This window comes from Miscanthus floridulus, chromosome 6, assembly GCF_019320115.1.
Source record: "Miscanthus floridulus cultivar M001 chromosome 6, ASM1932011v1, whole genome shotgun sequence".
NCBI classification, from domain to species: Eukaryota; Viridiplantae; Streptophyta; class Magnoliopsida; order Poales; family Poaceae; genus Miscanthus; species Miscanthus floridulus.
The window spans coordinates 122,695,604-122,712,888 of NC_089585.1; the positions used below are offsets into that span (position 1 = coordinate 122,695,604).

The 17,285-nt window shown below is 50.3% G+C and overlaps 1 protein-coding gene across 1 annotated transcript; it reads left to right on the top strand.

The window, feature by feature from the left end:
- The first annotated feature begins 11,769 nt into the window (after positions 1-11,769).
- LOC136456811 (probable protein phosphatase 2C 9) lies at positions 11,770-14,208 on the top strand. The gene is given in 6 exon segments (XM_066456795.1): positions 11,770-12,667; positions 12,669-12,866; positions 12,950-13,279; positions 13,405-13,510; positions 13,597-13,928; positions 13,930-14,208. Coding segments are annotated over 6 exon segments (1,233 nt in total). The 5' UTR covers positions 11,770-12,448; the 3' UTR covers positions 13,978-14,208.
- The last annotated feature ends 3,077 nt before the right edge of the window (positions 14,209-17,285 follow it).

Consider the following 17,285-nt stretch of genomic DNA (forward strand, 5'->3'; position numbering starts at 1 on the left):
ACACAAGGGTACTTGTCAACCTTGTGTTCGCAATCTCCCCCTTGATGAGTGCATTGTCAACACCAATACACGAACAGCTTGAGCAAAAGAAAAAGAAGAAGAAGAGAAAAGAAAGAACTCACCCAAATGACCAAAAGCCAAAGAAAAGCCAAAAACTGGGTCATTTGAAGGTGAGCAAAACTTGGTCCCCAAAGACATGGGCAACGGCTCGACGCAACCAAGTAAAACAAAACTAGCCCTCAAGAAGAGGCAACGGGCTCAACACCACTAGCAAAGCTCGAAAAACCGAAAAACTGCTAGACCCTCCAGAAGAGGCAAAGGCTCAACACATCTAGCAACACACCTCAAATGCAAAACTGCTAGACCCTCCAGAAGAGGCAAAAGCTCAACACATCTAGCAAAACACCTCAAATGCAACTCCCCCTGAACAAGTGCAATCTCTCTCAAATGAATGCATATCGCTCAACTTTAGATGACATTGTGAGTGTGGAAACTTCTCCCCCTTGTTGACACATGCACTTATCAAGCTAGAGCCCAAAGATTGCATCTTCCCCTCAAATTATGCTATGAATGCAGAAATGCACGAATGCAGAAGCTTCAAGATTATAGTAAGTAGATTGAAAAGAGGCTCTAGTTGATGCTGTCATGTATATATAGCAACACATACAAGTGCTAGCAAATGCTCAAAGTGACCAAATGAGACGAAATATGGCATTTAAGCAATTTTGATCAAGTTTGAGCAATTTTAAAAGAGGGTTCACCACCAAAGGAGCACATAGCAAAAATAGACAGGAGATCGACCTTGTGCTACACATGTATGCAAAGTGAACTACCCCAAACAAAGTTCACACATCATGTCATGAGACAAACTTGTGGTTTGATCAAATTTTAGACACCAATTGAAATTTATCAGAGTTATGCAGCTTATTACCAAAGTTTGTCAGACAAGTGTGTGCGGGAGGTTATCTGTGCCACCAAAACCTGACTTAGCGACCATGTCAAGCCTATGCCAAAAGCAATCAGAAGCTTAAGACAATGATCTCGGTATCCATTACAGAGCTCAAGTTCACCAATAAGTGCAATTTAGAGCTGTCTCGATACTCTGACATAGGATAGTACAGACCCATCCCGATCTTTTCAATTCACTTAGTTTGATTTTCAAGTTTTAGCACAAATTCAAGTTTCTCAAGCAAGTGTGTAACTCAAAGTATGAGCCGTAGCAACTAAGCATATACATGAAGCAAGAAAAAAGATCTCAACACATTCTACACATGCTAGTGCCACAAGTAGTGGTGAACACATTTCATGTTTCAACAAGTTTTAATCAAGTTCACAGTTTGGAAAATAAGCTTAGCTCATAACATGCATCAATTGATCAAGAGGAGCCTAAGCCAAAAGCACATCATGTATATCCATAACATCCTCAACAAGAGCATAGTGTCAATCTAGCTACTATAAGGATGAAGCTCAGGATGCAATATGATACATGATGATATGATATGCAAGTATGATATAAAAACAAAAACAAAGACTAAACTACAAAGAAAAGCAAAACTAGAATACAACAACCAAAGTTCCCCTCCTCTAAAAAGGGAAACAAACTCCAAGCTCCCCTCGCAAGCGAGCAAACTGGGCTTGGTCAAGTGGTTTGGTGAAGATATCTGCGAGCTGGTTTTGGGTATTAATGTGGTGCAGATCAATATCACCTTTCTCATAGTGGTCACGCAAGAAGTGAAAGCGAACTTCTATGTGCTTTGTCTTTGAGTGAAGGACTGGGTTTTTGGCTACACTTATGGCGCTGGTGCTGTCACAATACAAAGGCACTCGCCTAAACTCTAACCCAAAGTCTCTCAGAGTAGCTATCATCCAAAGCAACTGGGAACAACAAGCAGCAGCAGCAACATACTCAGCTTCTGTGGTGGATTGGGCAACGCTAGACTGCTTGCGAGAAGACCAAGACACAAGAGAAGATCCAAGAAACTGACAAGTCCCCGAAGTGGACTTCCTCTCAACACGACAACCAGCATAATCCGCATCAGAATACCCACAAAGAGAAAGGGAGGAGGAAGCTGAAAACCAAAGACCAAACTCGGGTGTGAAACGAAGGTACCTGAGGATCCGTTTGATGGCTTGACGATGAGACGTGCGCGGAGAAGACTGAAAACGCGCGCACAAGCAGACTGCGAATTGGATGTCCGGTCTCGTCGCCGTTAGGTATAGTAGGGACCCGATCATGCTTCGGTATTCCTTCTGGTCCACTGCTTCTCCCTCCTTGTCCTCATCCAGGGCCGTCGTGGTTGACATGGGCGTCGAAAGAGGCTTGGCCTCACCCATATCAAATTTCTTGAGCACGTCCTTGGTGTACTTGCCTTGGTGCACGAACGTCCCCTCACGAGTTTGCTTGATTTGCAGCCCAAGGAAGAAAGTCAATTCGCCCATCATGCTCATCTCAAATTCCCTGCTCATAGTATCTAAAAACTTGGCAACAAGAGCATGAGAAGAGACACCAAAGATTATATCATCCACGTATATCTGAACCAAAAGGATGTCTGTGCCTTGCTTGAGGAGGAACAAAGTCTTATCTACGGAACCCATCCTAAAACCCTTATCAAGCAAGAAAGCTTTCAAACGCTCATACCAGGCTCTCGGGGCTTGTTTCAAACCATACAAGGCTTTGTGGAGTTTAAAAACATGGTTGGGGTACTTTGGATTTTCAAAGCCAGGGGGTTGCCTCACATAAACCTCTTCCTCTATGTACCCATTCAAGAAGGCACTCTTTACATCCGTCTGATACAGCTTGAACCCTTTCGAAGCTGCAAATGCTAAAAGAATCCTAATGGCTTCTAGACGGGCAACAGGAGCAAAGGTTTCTTCATAGTCTATTCTCTCTTTTTGGCAAAAACCCTGAGCCACTAATCTCGCCTTGTTTCTCACCACCACCCCATCCTCACTCTGCTTGTTCTTGTAAACCCACTTTGTACCTATGGGGTGGCACTCTGGTGGAGGTGGAACTAAAACCCACACTTGGTTCCGCTCAAAGTTCTCTAACTCCTCGTGCATAGCATTAACCCAATCGGCATTAGATAGTGCGTGTCCAATATCTCGAGGCTCAAAAGAAGCTACGAAAGCAGAATGAGCAAAATGGGAAATATGATAAGACTTGGAACGCGTTACCCTTTCATCGATGTCGCCGATCATGGTCTGAGGAGGATGGCGTCGCTGGATATGTCGAGGTGCACCCAAAGATGAAGTCGCCTCCCCCTCATCCACAGCTGGGGCCTCCTCAGTCGATTGAGGAAGCGGCTCGCACGGACCCCATGAAGTAGAGGTGGAGGGCTCGGGGCCGTGAGCCGAAGTGGTCGAAGCTGGCTCGATCGGGGCAGCCGGTTGAGATGGCTTGGGATCATCCCAATCGACGTCATCGTCATCCTCAACAAAAATGCTATCACCCATCTCTTCATCACCTGCACGTTCAAAGACCGAAATAGAAGAGGGCATGGTTTCGTCGAAGGTGACTTCACAAGTCTCCACGACACGGTTAGTCTCAAGATTAAGCACACGGTACGCATGTGAATGAGAAGCGTAACCGAGAAATATACCGTCCGAAGATCTAGATTCAAACTTGTCAAGATTACCTTGCTTAAGAATGAAGCACCTACAACCGAAGACTCGAAAATGACTCACCTTGGGTGGACGCCCAAACCGCAATTCGTAGGATGTCTTTTTTAAGAAAGCACGAAGAAAAATGCGGTTTGAAACATGGCAGGCGGTGTTGATGGCTTCGGCCCAGTAACGCCTAGGAGTCCTATGCTCATCGAGCATCGTCCTGGCCATTTCGACCAAAGTCCGATTTTTGCGCTCAACAACACCATTCTGCTGAGGGACATAGGGCGAAGAAAACTGATGTTCAAGACCCAAGGAAGCACAAAAGGTGTCAAACTGAGAGTTTTTGAACTCAGTGCCATTGTCACTGCGGATAGCTCGTATGGCATTCTTTGGTAACTCAGTTTGCAACCTCAAGATCAAGTCACGAGCATGAGAAAACGCTTCGTCCTTGCCCTCCATGAAAAACACCCAAGAATAACGAGAAAAATCATCCACGATCACTAGAACGTACCACTTCCCTCCCTCTGACCGAACCCGAGCCGGACCAACAGTGTCCATATGGAGTAGCTCACCGGGTCTCGTGGTCATGACCTGAGTCACTGGAGGATGGGAAGCAGCCACCATCTTTTCGTGGCGACAGGGATGGCATACCAGATCCTTCTCAAACTTAAGTTTGGGCAATCCTCGGATCATGTCAAGAGAACTCAACCTCACTAGGAGATCGAAGCTCAAGTGACCAAGTCTCCTATGCCACTTCCACAAATCAGAAGAAGATCCGGCAACCAAACAGCGAGAAGAACCGAAAGACTGAGAGAAATTAGCTCTGAAAACTCAGCCAAAAGGAACGATCTGACAAACTAGATGTCCCTGAGAATCGAGCACACGAGAAAGTCCAGTCTTAAAGCGCACCTCAAACCCATCTTGAAGGAGTTGCGAAACAGAGAGCAAATTAAAATGCAGGCTTGAAACCAAAGCAACGTCCTTCAAGATAAAAGACTCATTGACCCGAATGGTCCCACGAGACAGCACCTTACCTTTGCTATTGTCCCCAAATGTGATGTACTCCTTGTATTGCATGGGGTCGAGGCTGGAGAACCATTTGGAACTTCCGGTCATGTGGCGCGAACAGCCAGAATCAACAAGCCACGTGTTCTCCAGGCCTCCGCTCTGCATCAATAGAAAGACAGGGGGTGAGCAAATGGCACAACACTGGGGTTAGTGAAATGAGGAGAATACCAGTGTTGAGTCATTTGCCCTGGAAAAGTGTTAGGAAAAACACCATACATGCCATGTCCCATTGGAGAGAAGCGATCACCACGTGGAGGAAAACGTGGTCCGCTAGGAGTGTGGGACTGAAAGCCACCGTCGCGAGGTCCAGAGTCATATATATCATGACTTGGGCCACGCCGGGCACGACCACCACGTGGTCTCGCCACCTGAGGCCTAGCACCTTGAGGCATTGCACCTCTAGGCCTAACATTGTGCCTCTGAACAGGCGGTACATGTACGCCATGGGGAGGACGGTACATGTTCCGGTTGTTCAACTCGTACTCACGCCGCTCATCTCTCTTCCTCCTAAAGCAAAACTCAGCCAAATGACCATCTCTATGGCAATAGTCACAGTGGTACCTCACCTCTCTCTTGGATGGTGGTTGACTCACTCTCTTGTGGATGTGGTTCACTCTTTGAGGCTTTTTGGCTTTAGGAAGGGGTGCACTAGAGATGTTGGGTAGAGTATCGAGTGAGTTTCGAAAGTGGTTCGGTTTGGGAACCCAAACTTGCTTGGATGGTGGAGCTTTGGGTGGTTCTTTAAACACACCATCTTTGATCATAGGCTTGGTAGACTCTGGTGGAGGGATCTTGATCAATTTGGGAGTGTTGGTGGGTTTCTCACTTGGGTTCAAACCACTATGTTCACCAACCTTGCCATAGACATGCTCACCCTTCCCACCTATAGCAAAGCCTACTCCCGATGAGTCAGTTCCCCGCCTGAACTGGCTCACCATCATGCCCAACTGGGGCTCATTGCACGACACCCAGCTCAAGATGGACCGAAGTTGTGTGTTTTCTTCCTCGGTTCCCATCTTGTCGTGCCTGCAGGACTCAAGCTCCAACACCAAAGCTTCACATCGAACACATGTAGTGGTGATGCTATCTAAGTTGGCCTTCTCAAACTCAGCAAGTTTGGCAACCTTCTCTGCCAACTCAGATTGCAAGCCTGAGCAGGACTTGCACGCACCGAGCAACCCAGAACGAGACTTCAACTCATAACATTCATCAAGCAAAACAGCATACTTGGATTGCAAGTCAGAGAGGTTAGACATGTGTATAGCGCACTCATCGCACTCCTCCTCCTCTGACACCACTACACCACTCTTGGCAAGCTCCAACTCCTTCAAAGCAACCTCTAGCTGGTCCTTAAACTCTTTTCTCTCGCGGGCAGCACGCTTAAGCAACTTATCTTGACTCATCAATGTATCATTCATAGTATCAAGCTCAAGCATAAGTGAGTCAAGTGTGGGCGGTACCTCATTTTCGTCGTCGTCGACGTCGATGTCCTTTTTGAGCTTTGCTCCACCGTCAACCGCCATAGCGCAAAACCCACCACGGTTTGCACCGGCGACAAAGCAGAGACCGTTGAGCTTGTCCTCGCGCTTCTTCTCGGACTCATCGTCGGTCGAGGGACAAGAAGAGTGATCATCGTCGGAGTCGTCGTCGAGGTCGCTGAGGGAGGCGAGGAAGGCGCGTTCTTGAGCTTTGGCCTTCCTGCGGTACGCCTTCTTGATCGCCTCCTTGTCGAAACCGCCCTTGGCCTTGTGCTTGCCAGAGGTGTAGTCGCGCTTATCCTTGCGCTTGCCGGAGTCGTACTTGTTGATGAAGGGCTTCTTCTTGGGGCAGTGCGCGACGAAGTGGTCCGGATCTCCACATCCATAGCATCCCTCCTTCGGGCCACCACTGCGTCGGCGATTCAAACGGTTGTTGTGAAACCGAGAGAACCGACTGATGACGAGTGCCAACTCATCATCCCCAAGAGACTCCAGCTGCTCCTCTGTGACTGACATCAAGCACGACAAAGAGAAAGAAGCTTGTGAAGGGTTAGTCAATGAACTTGAACCACTACCTGAGACCAAAGCCATGGTTGGTGCAGAGGGATTCTTGAGCTTGGCTTGGGTTTGGTAGTCGATCTCTGTGGACTTGAGCTTGCTGAAAAGCTCGTCAACAGTGAGGGTGTCGTAGTTGGCGGACTCGATGATCGCCGACACCTTCACATCCCATACCTTTCGATCAAGGGCATAGAGAAGCTTGAGCGCCCTCTCATGATCACTATAAGGTAGGTTGGCCTTGTTCGCTTTCATTTTGTTGACGATAGTCTGAAAGCAGGAAAACATGGCATCGATGGACTCGCCATCAAGCTGAGAGAAGTTCTCGTACTCGCGCTTGTACGTCTCGTAGAGTCTGGTCTTGACCTGTGCGGTCCCCTCGTGATAGCTCTGAAGCCTCACCCAGATCTCTCGAGCTGTAGTACAATCGGAGACACGCTCGAACTCAGAAAGCGAAAGACTCGAGAAAAGCACACTGCGAGCTTTGCTATTTGCGTTGTGCCGATCCTTGTGATCCTGGGTGGTACGGGCCGCGGTAGGGAGCACAACGTAAGTAGCATCCTCGCAAATTTCCCAGACGAGCCAATCAATCCCCTAGAGATGCGCAGACATGCGGATCTTCCAATAAGGATAGTTTGACCCATCGAAGTGCGGTGGTTTGCCAGAACCACGCTCCATGTCGCCTTCGTGGATCACGGACCGATTAAGGTGGAATGATCCTTAACCGTCTCTGATACCAATTGAAGGACCGGAAACGGCGACCAGAGGGGGGGTGAATGGGAGCCTCAAATTTCTTTCGAAATCTTCGACCACTGTCCCAACATCAATCCCCAAAAAGCATACACGAAAGACTTGATGACCACGACCCTAGAGAAGGGTGGATGCTCCCTCAGAACACAGCGGGTCACCACAGAGCAAACGGAACACAGATCAAAGCCCAAACGAGCAAACTCCCAAAAGAAAACAGCACTGCTCCTGCAAATATCGGACACGTCCGGTATTATATCGGACACGTCCGGTATTTTTCGGACACGTCCGGTATGATATCGGACACGTCCGGGATTTTCAGCAGCAAGCTGACCAAAAGAGAAAAATCCAAAACCCCATCAAACGGTGTCCAAAAATCATGAAATTTTAACCATAGCTCTTTAGACACCAAGGGAAGGTCTCCACAAAATTTCAGCTCAAAACTCCAAAGTGAGAAATATCGGACACGTCCGGTATGATATCGGACACGTCCGGTATGAACGAGCAGTTTCTCGGGAAAAATTAAATCAAGCCATAACTTGATCAAATCAACTCCAAATGACTTGAAATTTTGCACAAGAGTTCACAAGCGAGTAGAAAGGCAACCTCTAAAAGATCATAGCCCGAGACAAACTCTAACTCCGTGAATCGAAGGAATTGAAGAAAACCCCCAAGAAATAGGTCAAGAACTAAAATTGCCCGGATCTGCGATCTCGTGAGGAATTAGTGGATTTCCTTCGGTGGAAAGCTTCTACTCATGTCACTGATCGATCCAAGGCAACAAGAACGAACCAAAACCATCCCAAATCGAAGAAACGAGAGGGAAAACAAGAAGGGACAAAAGGAGCTCGTGAAGAACACCAAAATCACATCAAGAACACAACTAAATCATGAATCCCGGAGGACATACGGTGGTTACGGCCACCGATTCCTTCAAAACCAAGTCACAATTTGAGTTGTGGACCTCTCTCATACATGGAAGCAAACTAGAGGAAGAAACCCTAAAGGAGAAAATGAAAACTGGAGGAGGTGAGGAAGATGGGGGCTCCCTCATCCTATTTAACAGGGCTATTACACATTCCCAGTTTTGCCCCTGGATACAAATGAGTTGAACCGCTAAGCCCAAGGGCGTTGTTGTCCAACCCGGTGTAATCTTGATCCGACGGCCACCGCGCCTTCTCACCGGTAGCTTCGCCTCGACGCGAACTCCCCGATGCCGCCACGTGCCGTCCGTCCCTCCTCGGAACCTCCGCCCGGGTTTTGAGGCCCAAACCCGTAAACCGTCCATCCGATGGTTTTGAGGCCCAAACCATCAAACCGTCCGCGAGTAGCGTACTTCATACGCGTCCCCCGCCATCCGACGCGTGTCACCGCCGTCCTCGACCGGCCGGCCCGCCAAGTCCTCCTGAGCCTCGCTCGACTCACGCGTCCGCCGTCTTGACCCGGTCAACACCGTCACTCCATGTCTTCTTGCACTTGTCGATGTCCCAAGTGTCAGCCACCATGGCTAGTCACCCGGCCTCTGGGTCCCTCGGTCCAAGCCTCACGTCCGTCCTTCACCGCTCCCGGTCTGTCGGCACGGCACGTCCTCCTTGACCTTCACCTCGCCGTCGACCACCACATCCGAGCTCCACACCTGCATAACACAAGCCAAAAGACATGTCGCACACATAGCTTTCGCCATGGTAGGGTTAGTCACCACTCAACCTACTTCGTGGATCACATTGACAATCACTCATCACAAAACGAACACACAAGGGTACTTGTCAACCTTGTGTTCACACATATGAAAGATCTGCCATACAGAATTGTCAAAGGAATAGTTCACAGAATTGTTATTGGACCAGGAGACCTTGCACGAATGACTTGGGAGATAGGGATCAGATTTGTTTTCATGCCTCTTGCCTTTGTACTAATGGCTTAATCAAAAGCCAAACAACCAAGTTTAATTGCAGATGCATGTATGGGCCAATACCTTTAGAGGTATCTTATTCGTGTTATCGTGTAAGATGATGCATGGGCATGGTTTGCTTTCTTGGACCATCCTATTTTTTTCACTCTTATCGTTTCTATTTGACATGGCTAATTCTGACTTCTTTTATTAAAGATTGTTGGCTATGAGTCTAAAAAAAACCTTTGCGGATACCTTGACCCCCAGTGTTTGAATCCTAAATCTTCACAAACACCATGCCCCTCCCTATGTTTGAATCCTGGCTCCGCCCCTGTGCATTCCCCACGCCCACGGCCATTCAGGCACGCCAAGCACTATGGAGCCCATGGAGCACCCCGTCCCGTCGGTCTCCCTCCATGCAAGGCTCCGAGTCTCCACACCGACAACCAATCTGTGCACAACACCAAGGTGAAGCATGCCGGCTACCCTAATCTATTGTATTTATGTTTTTAGATGAACTTTTTCGGTTTGTTCATCTTCCGATCTCCAAATTAACTGATGTTGAGTTTCCTGACGGGCTACCTTTTGGGGCATAGCCAGATCCCCGCGTGCATACTGTAATGCATAGTTTTGCATAGCCATCCTCATCTCGCATCAATTGGGACATACACAAATTGTTGTTAGAGGTGGACTTTGCTCTGTTTCTCTTCCTGTGTCCTGTTCGAGTGGGCATGACGCCATGCAATGTGGTGGATTTCTCCTCCAAAGCTGTGCAGGTCCCTCCTGTAAGAATATATCACGAGGCAGAGGGGCATGCACGATCATACGTCTCTTTGACGATGCCGGATGCATAAGAAATCTGAAAAAAAAAATGTTCCGCATTGACTCTTATCCATAATTTTATTCAAAAATTACATTCTTTTAGAGACGTATGGAGTAGCTTCATGGATCCAAACATATCCTTATCTTCATCACCCTGTGCAAACTTGCAAAAAGTAACCGAATTTTTGAACTCCCAGTTAACAGAAGATGTTTAATTATTCTCAACTTATTTGGTAGTTGGATGTTTTTTTTATCTATAGCTAGTCAAAATCAAGATACATGTGCATAATGAGCATCAGCGTAAGCTAAATTTTAGCAAAACGAACAGGTATGTACCATACGTCTACAACTTGAATCAAAATCAACAATATGCATGATTCATGAAGGATGCATTATTCTCGCCTGTGCAAATTAAAGCTGGGGTAGCTATGTTTCATGCAATTCTTCTGCTTTGTTTCATGCAATTCTTCTGCTGCTGGCTACCCCAGAATAATGCATCCTTCATGAATCATGCATATTGTTTATTTTGATTCATGTTGTAGACGTATGGTACATATCTGTTCATTTTATTAAATTTGGTTTACGCTGATGCTCACGATGATTTGTTGAATAATTTCATTGGCGCGTTGACTGATCTGATTTCAGCCGCTTTTCTTGACCGGATATCACTGCTTGTCAGGTCATGGCCAATCCAAAGCGAGCATGAAGAAAACGGTGGTCACTGTGGCCCTTCCTTCAACAGGCTGCTCACCACTGCACTGACAGACCGCAGGTACCACTGCAGCTACCACTTTATACTTGGTGCGTATGGAGTACACGCGCCGAGCTACGGTGTACGGGTATCAACTAGCGCCTTGTTCACTTACTTTATCAGTTATATTTTTTTAACTAATAAATAATATTTTTCTTTCATAACAAATCAATTAACTCTGCCCTCGGTCAGACAGTAACGAGTGATTCGTCTGGACGCGTGGTCGCGGCACCGTGGAAGTGCGCGCCAGCCCGAGTTTCCCCCATGCCGATCCGTCGAGCGGTGACTCAGCACCAGCTGCCCCACATTCGGCCGTGGCCGTATGCAGTGCACCGGGGCCACCGGCGATCGGCACTTCGGCAGGCACCCGCAGCGTGCGCCACACCGGACTCCCAGCTCCCGCCCCGCCCGGCCGCCCCCTGCAGCTTGCAGCGGCAGATCTCCAGCCTGTTCGGCTGGCGCGGCTACGATCGTATAGAAAAATACTGTTAGAAATTTACGATCGTTTAAGCGAACAGCCTGCTCGGCACGGCGTGGCTTCTCTCTCCGTGCCGCCTCGCTTTTCCCCAGGTTCACCTCCCCTCACCAGTCACCACCAACGTGGCCACGCCAGCGCCCAACCACCGCCCGCCCGCCCGCCTCCCCCCCCCCCCCCCACGCAAGCCCTCTACACGTGTCCACCCGTGCCGCGACCGACCACCCTCCCACTGATTGCGACCGCCCCCAAACCACGTGTCCCTTCTCCGTGACTACACCCGTTCCCCACGCTCCCGCGCTAGCTCTTTCTCCCTGGCAGGTGGGCAACGCTTCGACCAGTCCCAACATGTCATTGGTGACGAATCCTGTGGGCTCCAACAGAGATTGGTAGGGAAGAGTAAAATGAAGCCCAGATATTTTCTGGGCAGCCCAAGAGACAGAGGCCATGTGGTGGGGACCGCACGGCATCAATTAAATCAGCTGCCGAGGCGGACTGCCCCACCGGGGAGCGCCACGTGTGCGCAGCACGGGGATTAGGCGATAACACCGGCATCGTGGTCGCCGTCACCATCAACTTCCTCGTGGGCCCCGCACTCGCCCGCCTCGGAGGCCCGATGGACACCACGTGTCGATCGCACGGACGGCCCCGATGCGCCGGACTAGGACCACGACCACGTCGCAACAACTGTACCTGTCGAGGCCCGCTGCCCGTGACGGCGACGGGCACCTGCCCCTGCCCGCCTCGCCTCCTCTTCCTCCCCTCTCTTCCTACTGCCCCCGAAGCCTTCGTGCCCGTTTCGCCTCGCGCCTGCGCTGCTGCTGCTATTTCCATTTCCATTGCATCCATTTCCGGGGGGACAGAGCGGAGGGGTCGCCTGCGTTGCTTCGCGTGGGAAGTGTGCTTCGTTTAGGCCTCTCGCCAAATTCCGAGGACGACGGCGACGTGCGTTCGGCGGGCGTGCAGAGAAAATATAGGTAGCCTGGGGCTTGCCAGACGCGCCTGTACGTAACGTACGCGCCGTTGTGGGAGACATCCACTTGCTCTTGCCTCCAATGGCCGAGATCTGCTGCGAGGAAGCCAAGTCCACGCCAGCAACCGCCGTGGCTGCGGCTTCAGTCTCCGCCGCGGCCGCCGCCGTGGCAGTCGCCTCCTCCGCGTTAGAGAGGAGGCGACGCAGGTTGGAGATGACGAGGTTCCGCATCGCGAGCGATCCCGAGGCGCCGGTCACGGGGGACGTCCGCGCTGCCAAGCGCCAGAGGCTGGCGCGCACGGCTGTCCGGCTCCTGCCCCGACGCGGGCTCGGACTCCGACAGGCCGGCCCTGCCGGAGCGGTTGCCCAGGTACGGGGTCACCTCCGTCTGCGGCCGACGTCGCGAGATGGAGGACACGGTCTCCATCAGGCCGGACTTCCTGCCCGGCACCAGCAAGCAACACTTCTTCGGCGTCTTCGACGGCCACGGCTGCTCCCACGTACGGCATACACGAACATCTAGGAATTTAAATGTCTGTGCAGAGTTCTGTATGCTGATCGCAGTTTCGCGCTATTACTGTAGGTAGCAACGATATGCCAGGACATGATGCATGAGGTGGTCGCGGACGAGCACAGGAAGGCAGGTTGTGGCGAAGGGACGGCGTGGAAGGGCGTGATGGAGAGGAGCTTCGCGCGATTGGACGAGCAGGCCGCCAGCTGGGCGACCAGCCGCAGCCGCGACGAGCCCGCCTGCAGGTGCGAGCAGCAGATGCCCTTGCGTTGCGATCACGTGGGGTCCACCGCCGTGGTCGCCGTCGTCAGCCCCACCCACGTAGTCGTCGCCAACGCCGGCGACTCCCGCGCCGTCCTCTCCCGCGCCGGCGTCCCCGTTCCGCTCTCCGTCGACCACAAGGTCTGTATCACACTGCTCTCGTGCATCACGGTTCACGGATAACGGGGCGCCTGCGCCTCCCTCCCATCCCGCGTCTTCGTAACTTGTCCACAAGCTTGACGTGCTCAATTTCCTGATTCGTGCAGCCTGACCGACCTGACGAGCTGGCTCGCATCGAGGCGGCGGGCGGCCGCGTCATTTACTGGGATGGTGCTCGTGTTCTCGGCGTCCTCGCCATGTCTCGAGCCATAGGTGAGCTCCAGTTAGACTTGCCCTTGCCACTGGGTCATTCTGGGGCCACTCGCTGGATTTGAACTGACCGGCTTATGCGCTCGCAGGCGATGGATACCTAAAGCCGTTCGTGTCGTCGGAGCCGGAGGTAACGGTGACGGAGCGCACCGACGACGAGGAGTGCCTGATCCTGGCCAGCGACGGCCTGTGGGACGTCGTGACCAACGAGATGGCGTGCGAGGTCGTCCGGGCGTGCTTCCGCAGCAACGGTCCGCCGGCGCCGGCCGCTCGGGCGAGCGGCGTGGCTGCCCTCCCGGCAGCCGACGCGGACGCCGAGAACGGACCCGCGGTTGTGAAGGGCGTGAGCAAGGAGGATTCCGACAAGGCGTGCTCCGACGCGGCCATGCTGCTGGCGAAGCTGGCGCTGGCCCGGCGGAGCTGCCGACAATGTTAGCGTGGTCGTCGTGGATCTCCGCCGGGGGATATGATGGTTCTTGGAGCAGAGCAAAATTATATGCTTCCATGATTGCTTTCTTTTAGCCCTTTCGAAATCCAACCTAATTTCTCCCCCATTTTTTACCAGCCTTCTATTTTGATTTAGTATTAATATTAGTTACTAATCAGATGTTGAATATAATAGACGCTTTTCTTCTCTCAAACGAGGAATTAAAGCCAGTCAGGAACAAGGAACAAGAACAGGGAATTGGGACCTTGGCCTAGCATGCACATATGCACAATGTAGTGCCAATCGTTAATCTCAACTTTTTGGCCGTTTATTAATAACATGCTAAAAGTGTTGATTCCATCCTTTGACTAAACTAGATTAACGGGGCGATGATACGTGCAGAAATTGGCGCATCACCACGCAGGAAGTATGAAAAGGTGTTTACTTCTGGAGTACTGACCGTGACTAGTGCTAAGAGCACGTTTAGCGGGAGCAGATTGTGATTGGTTGGCCCCGGCAGGCGGCAGGATTCGGAGACAGATTAACAAAGGGCACGGCAAGATGCTGATCTTTTCGTGGGCCCGGCCGGCGGGACGAGTGAACGGAAATGCTCCGAAGTTTTCGTTTACGGAAATAAAAAACGGGCATCTTTCCACAGGCGGAAGCGGGGGGCCTGAATGATGCGACCCACGAGCAATGGTTGGGATCGACGTGTCCTGCCTCTCCCTTTCCCTTTCCCTTTTCCCTTTCGCCCTCGGCGTCGCGCGTTGGCGACGGAGCAATTGCCCTGTGTCCGTTGGGCGATCGACCGGTCGGGTTAGGCGCCGCGAAGCCATTACTGAGGCCTGCGCCGCACCAGCAGCGCCGCGCACTTTTGGCCCGCCCGCGACCGCGATAGCTGAGCTCCCCGGCGCCCTCGACACGTCTGTCTGTCTGGAGCGCTACGGCGGGGCGTGCCGGGAGTTCGCGCCGCTCGCACATGGCGCGGCTGGTGTTGCCAGGAGCTGGGTGTTCCTGGATGTCGGAGAGACCGTAGGTAGGTCCGTGGGCAGCATGGTGCCATGGGCCCATGGTGGGCGAGTGACTGTGTGCTGAGTCGACCCGCGTTGCTGAATTATTGATGCCCGTACGCATCCTCCCCCGCCATGCCGGCGGGCCGCACGCCAAACTCCCACGAACATCGGCGTTGGCCGTTGGCGCAGAGGCAAGTCGAGCCGCCGAGGAGGGAGTTCTGGAGACGCAACAATCCTTTTTTCTTTTCCCTCTTCGCTTTCTGTTCGGGAGGCCGTATCGTATCGTGGATTATTTACTGCTGGTTGGTTTGGTGTGAGAAAAATACTGTTCTCGACTGAAAATTTACGATCGTTTACGAGCGAGCGAACAGGCTGTCGATTCGAAGCGCCGGGCACGTCTGGGCTTCGAAGCGCCGGGCACGTCTGGGCTGGGCTGGGCTGGCGGGCCGGACGTAGAATTCACACAAAAGCGAGCGCATCGCCGTCGGAGATCTAGCAAAGGAAGATATCCCATGATATGTCCGGCTATCGGCCTACTCCATCTCGAAGGAATTGGGACGGGAAAGAGAGGAAAGCCATCGACCATCGTGCTACCGAAAAGCGGATCTGGAACGCTCCGTCCTACTGCGTTGCTGCATGCTCATTTGCGCATGCCATCGGCGCGTCCGCTCCACATCCAATCATCCATGCTTTTTGTTATCCACCATCCGGTCATTGAGATGACGGGCATCAGGCGTAAACCTACAAGGCTACAAAACCTTAAGGGCTACTAAGGGAATGGTTGAATCCAAAGGAGCCCTAACTAGTGGTATTGGATTAGATAAAGGTTTTAGGCCACCCGTTATAATCCATGGCCAGAAAATTATGAACTGGAGTTAATCACAGAAATACACAGAAGTAAATATTTTTTTTTCTAAACTATGAATTGAAATTGAATGTCTAAGTGTATTACTTATGCTCACTGGCGTCTGAGAATTCGGGGACCTGCGAAATTCTAAATGGGGTCTAAATCAAGTGTCAAAATAAGACTAACAATGTAAACTATCATGTACATGTTGCATAAAATAGAATAGTATGGACTCACGCAAGACATCAAGTAATTTGTCTCCTCGATTCGTCGCTTGCGAGAGCCCCATGAAGCATGATGCACGAAGATATAAAATAATCAAGCTATAATAGGCAAAGTATTAGACATAGCTTAGGTCTCTTTGCTACACAGATGCTAGTTATATAATAAGGGGACATACTATATATCAGGTGCTTGAAATTCTGCATCTAATCAGGCAATAATTCTCATTCAATGGATCTAAATCAGATAGCTTTGGAGCTTCTTCTTCCTTGGTTGTTTCCTTTTCGTTGTCAGGTGCCGTTGGTTCTCACTAATTCTTGTATAAGCAGTTTACCTATGTATGTTATGGGTTTTTACTCTTTACCTAAGGGGCTTCATTCTAAGATGTATACTATTAGGTCTAGGTTTTTCTGGAGAGGGGCAAATGATGTTTTCAAATACCATATGGCTAAATGGGTATCTGTCTGTAAACACAAAATCCATGGGGGATTAGGGATCATTAATACTGAAATCATGAACCAATGTCTTCTAACCAAATGGATTTGGAAAATTGAAGCTGGTTCAGAGGATCTTTGGTGTAGATTGGTGAAAGCTAAATATATGCACTCAGGGAATTTCTTTTGCTCTGATCAGAAAGGAACATCTCAATTTTAGAAGGACTTACACACAGTGAAACACATGTTCAAGTGGGGGGCGGAATATAGAGTGTTTAGAGGGGATAGGATCATATTCTGGCATGATTTATGGATAGGTAACACACCTCTGAGAATTCAGTATGCCTCCTTGTATGAAATCAGTAATAATCAGCAGGATTTAGTGTGGGATGTTTGGGATGAAGATGAATGGAATCTTTCATTTAGGAGGAACTTGCAAGGAGCTTTGATTGAGGATTGGATGTCTTTACAACAGCTTTTGGGAGGAGTTCAGTTTGATTCCACAAAGGAGGATTCTGTGAGATGGGTTCTTGATGAATCTTTTCAATACACTACTAAATCATTATATCCACTGTTAACTCGTGTGTGTGGGGTGGGGGGTGATTTGGAAAAGCAAAATTCCTCTTAAGGCCAAAGTTTTTCTTTGGCAAGTGTTTCGTGACAAGTTACAGGCTGCATTTTCGTTGAAAAAGAGAGGGTGGCAGGGGAGCCCCCTCTGCTGTGCCTGTGCCAGACCTGAGACTGTCAATTACATTCTCTTTGAATGCACTTTCTCTCAGTACCTGTGGTGCTGCATTAGAGATGCTTTTGGGTGAAGGATTTTCCAATTTCAAAA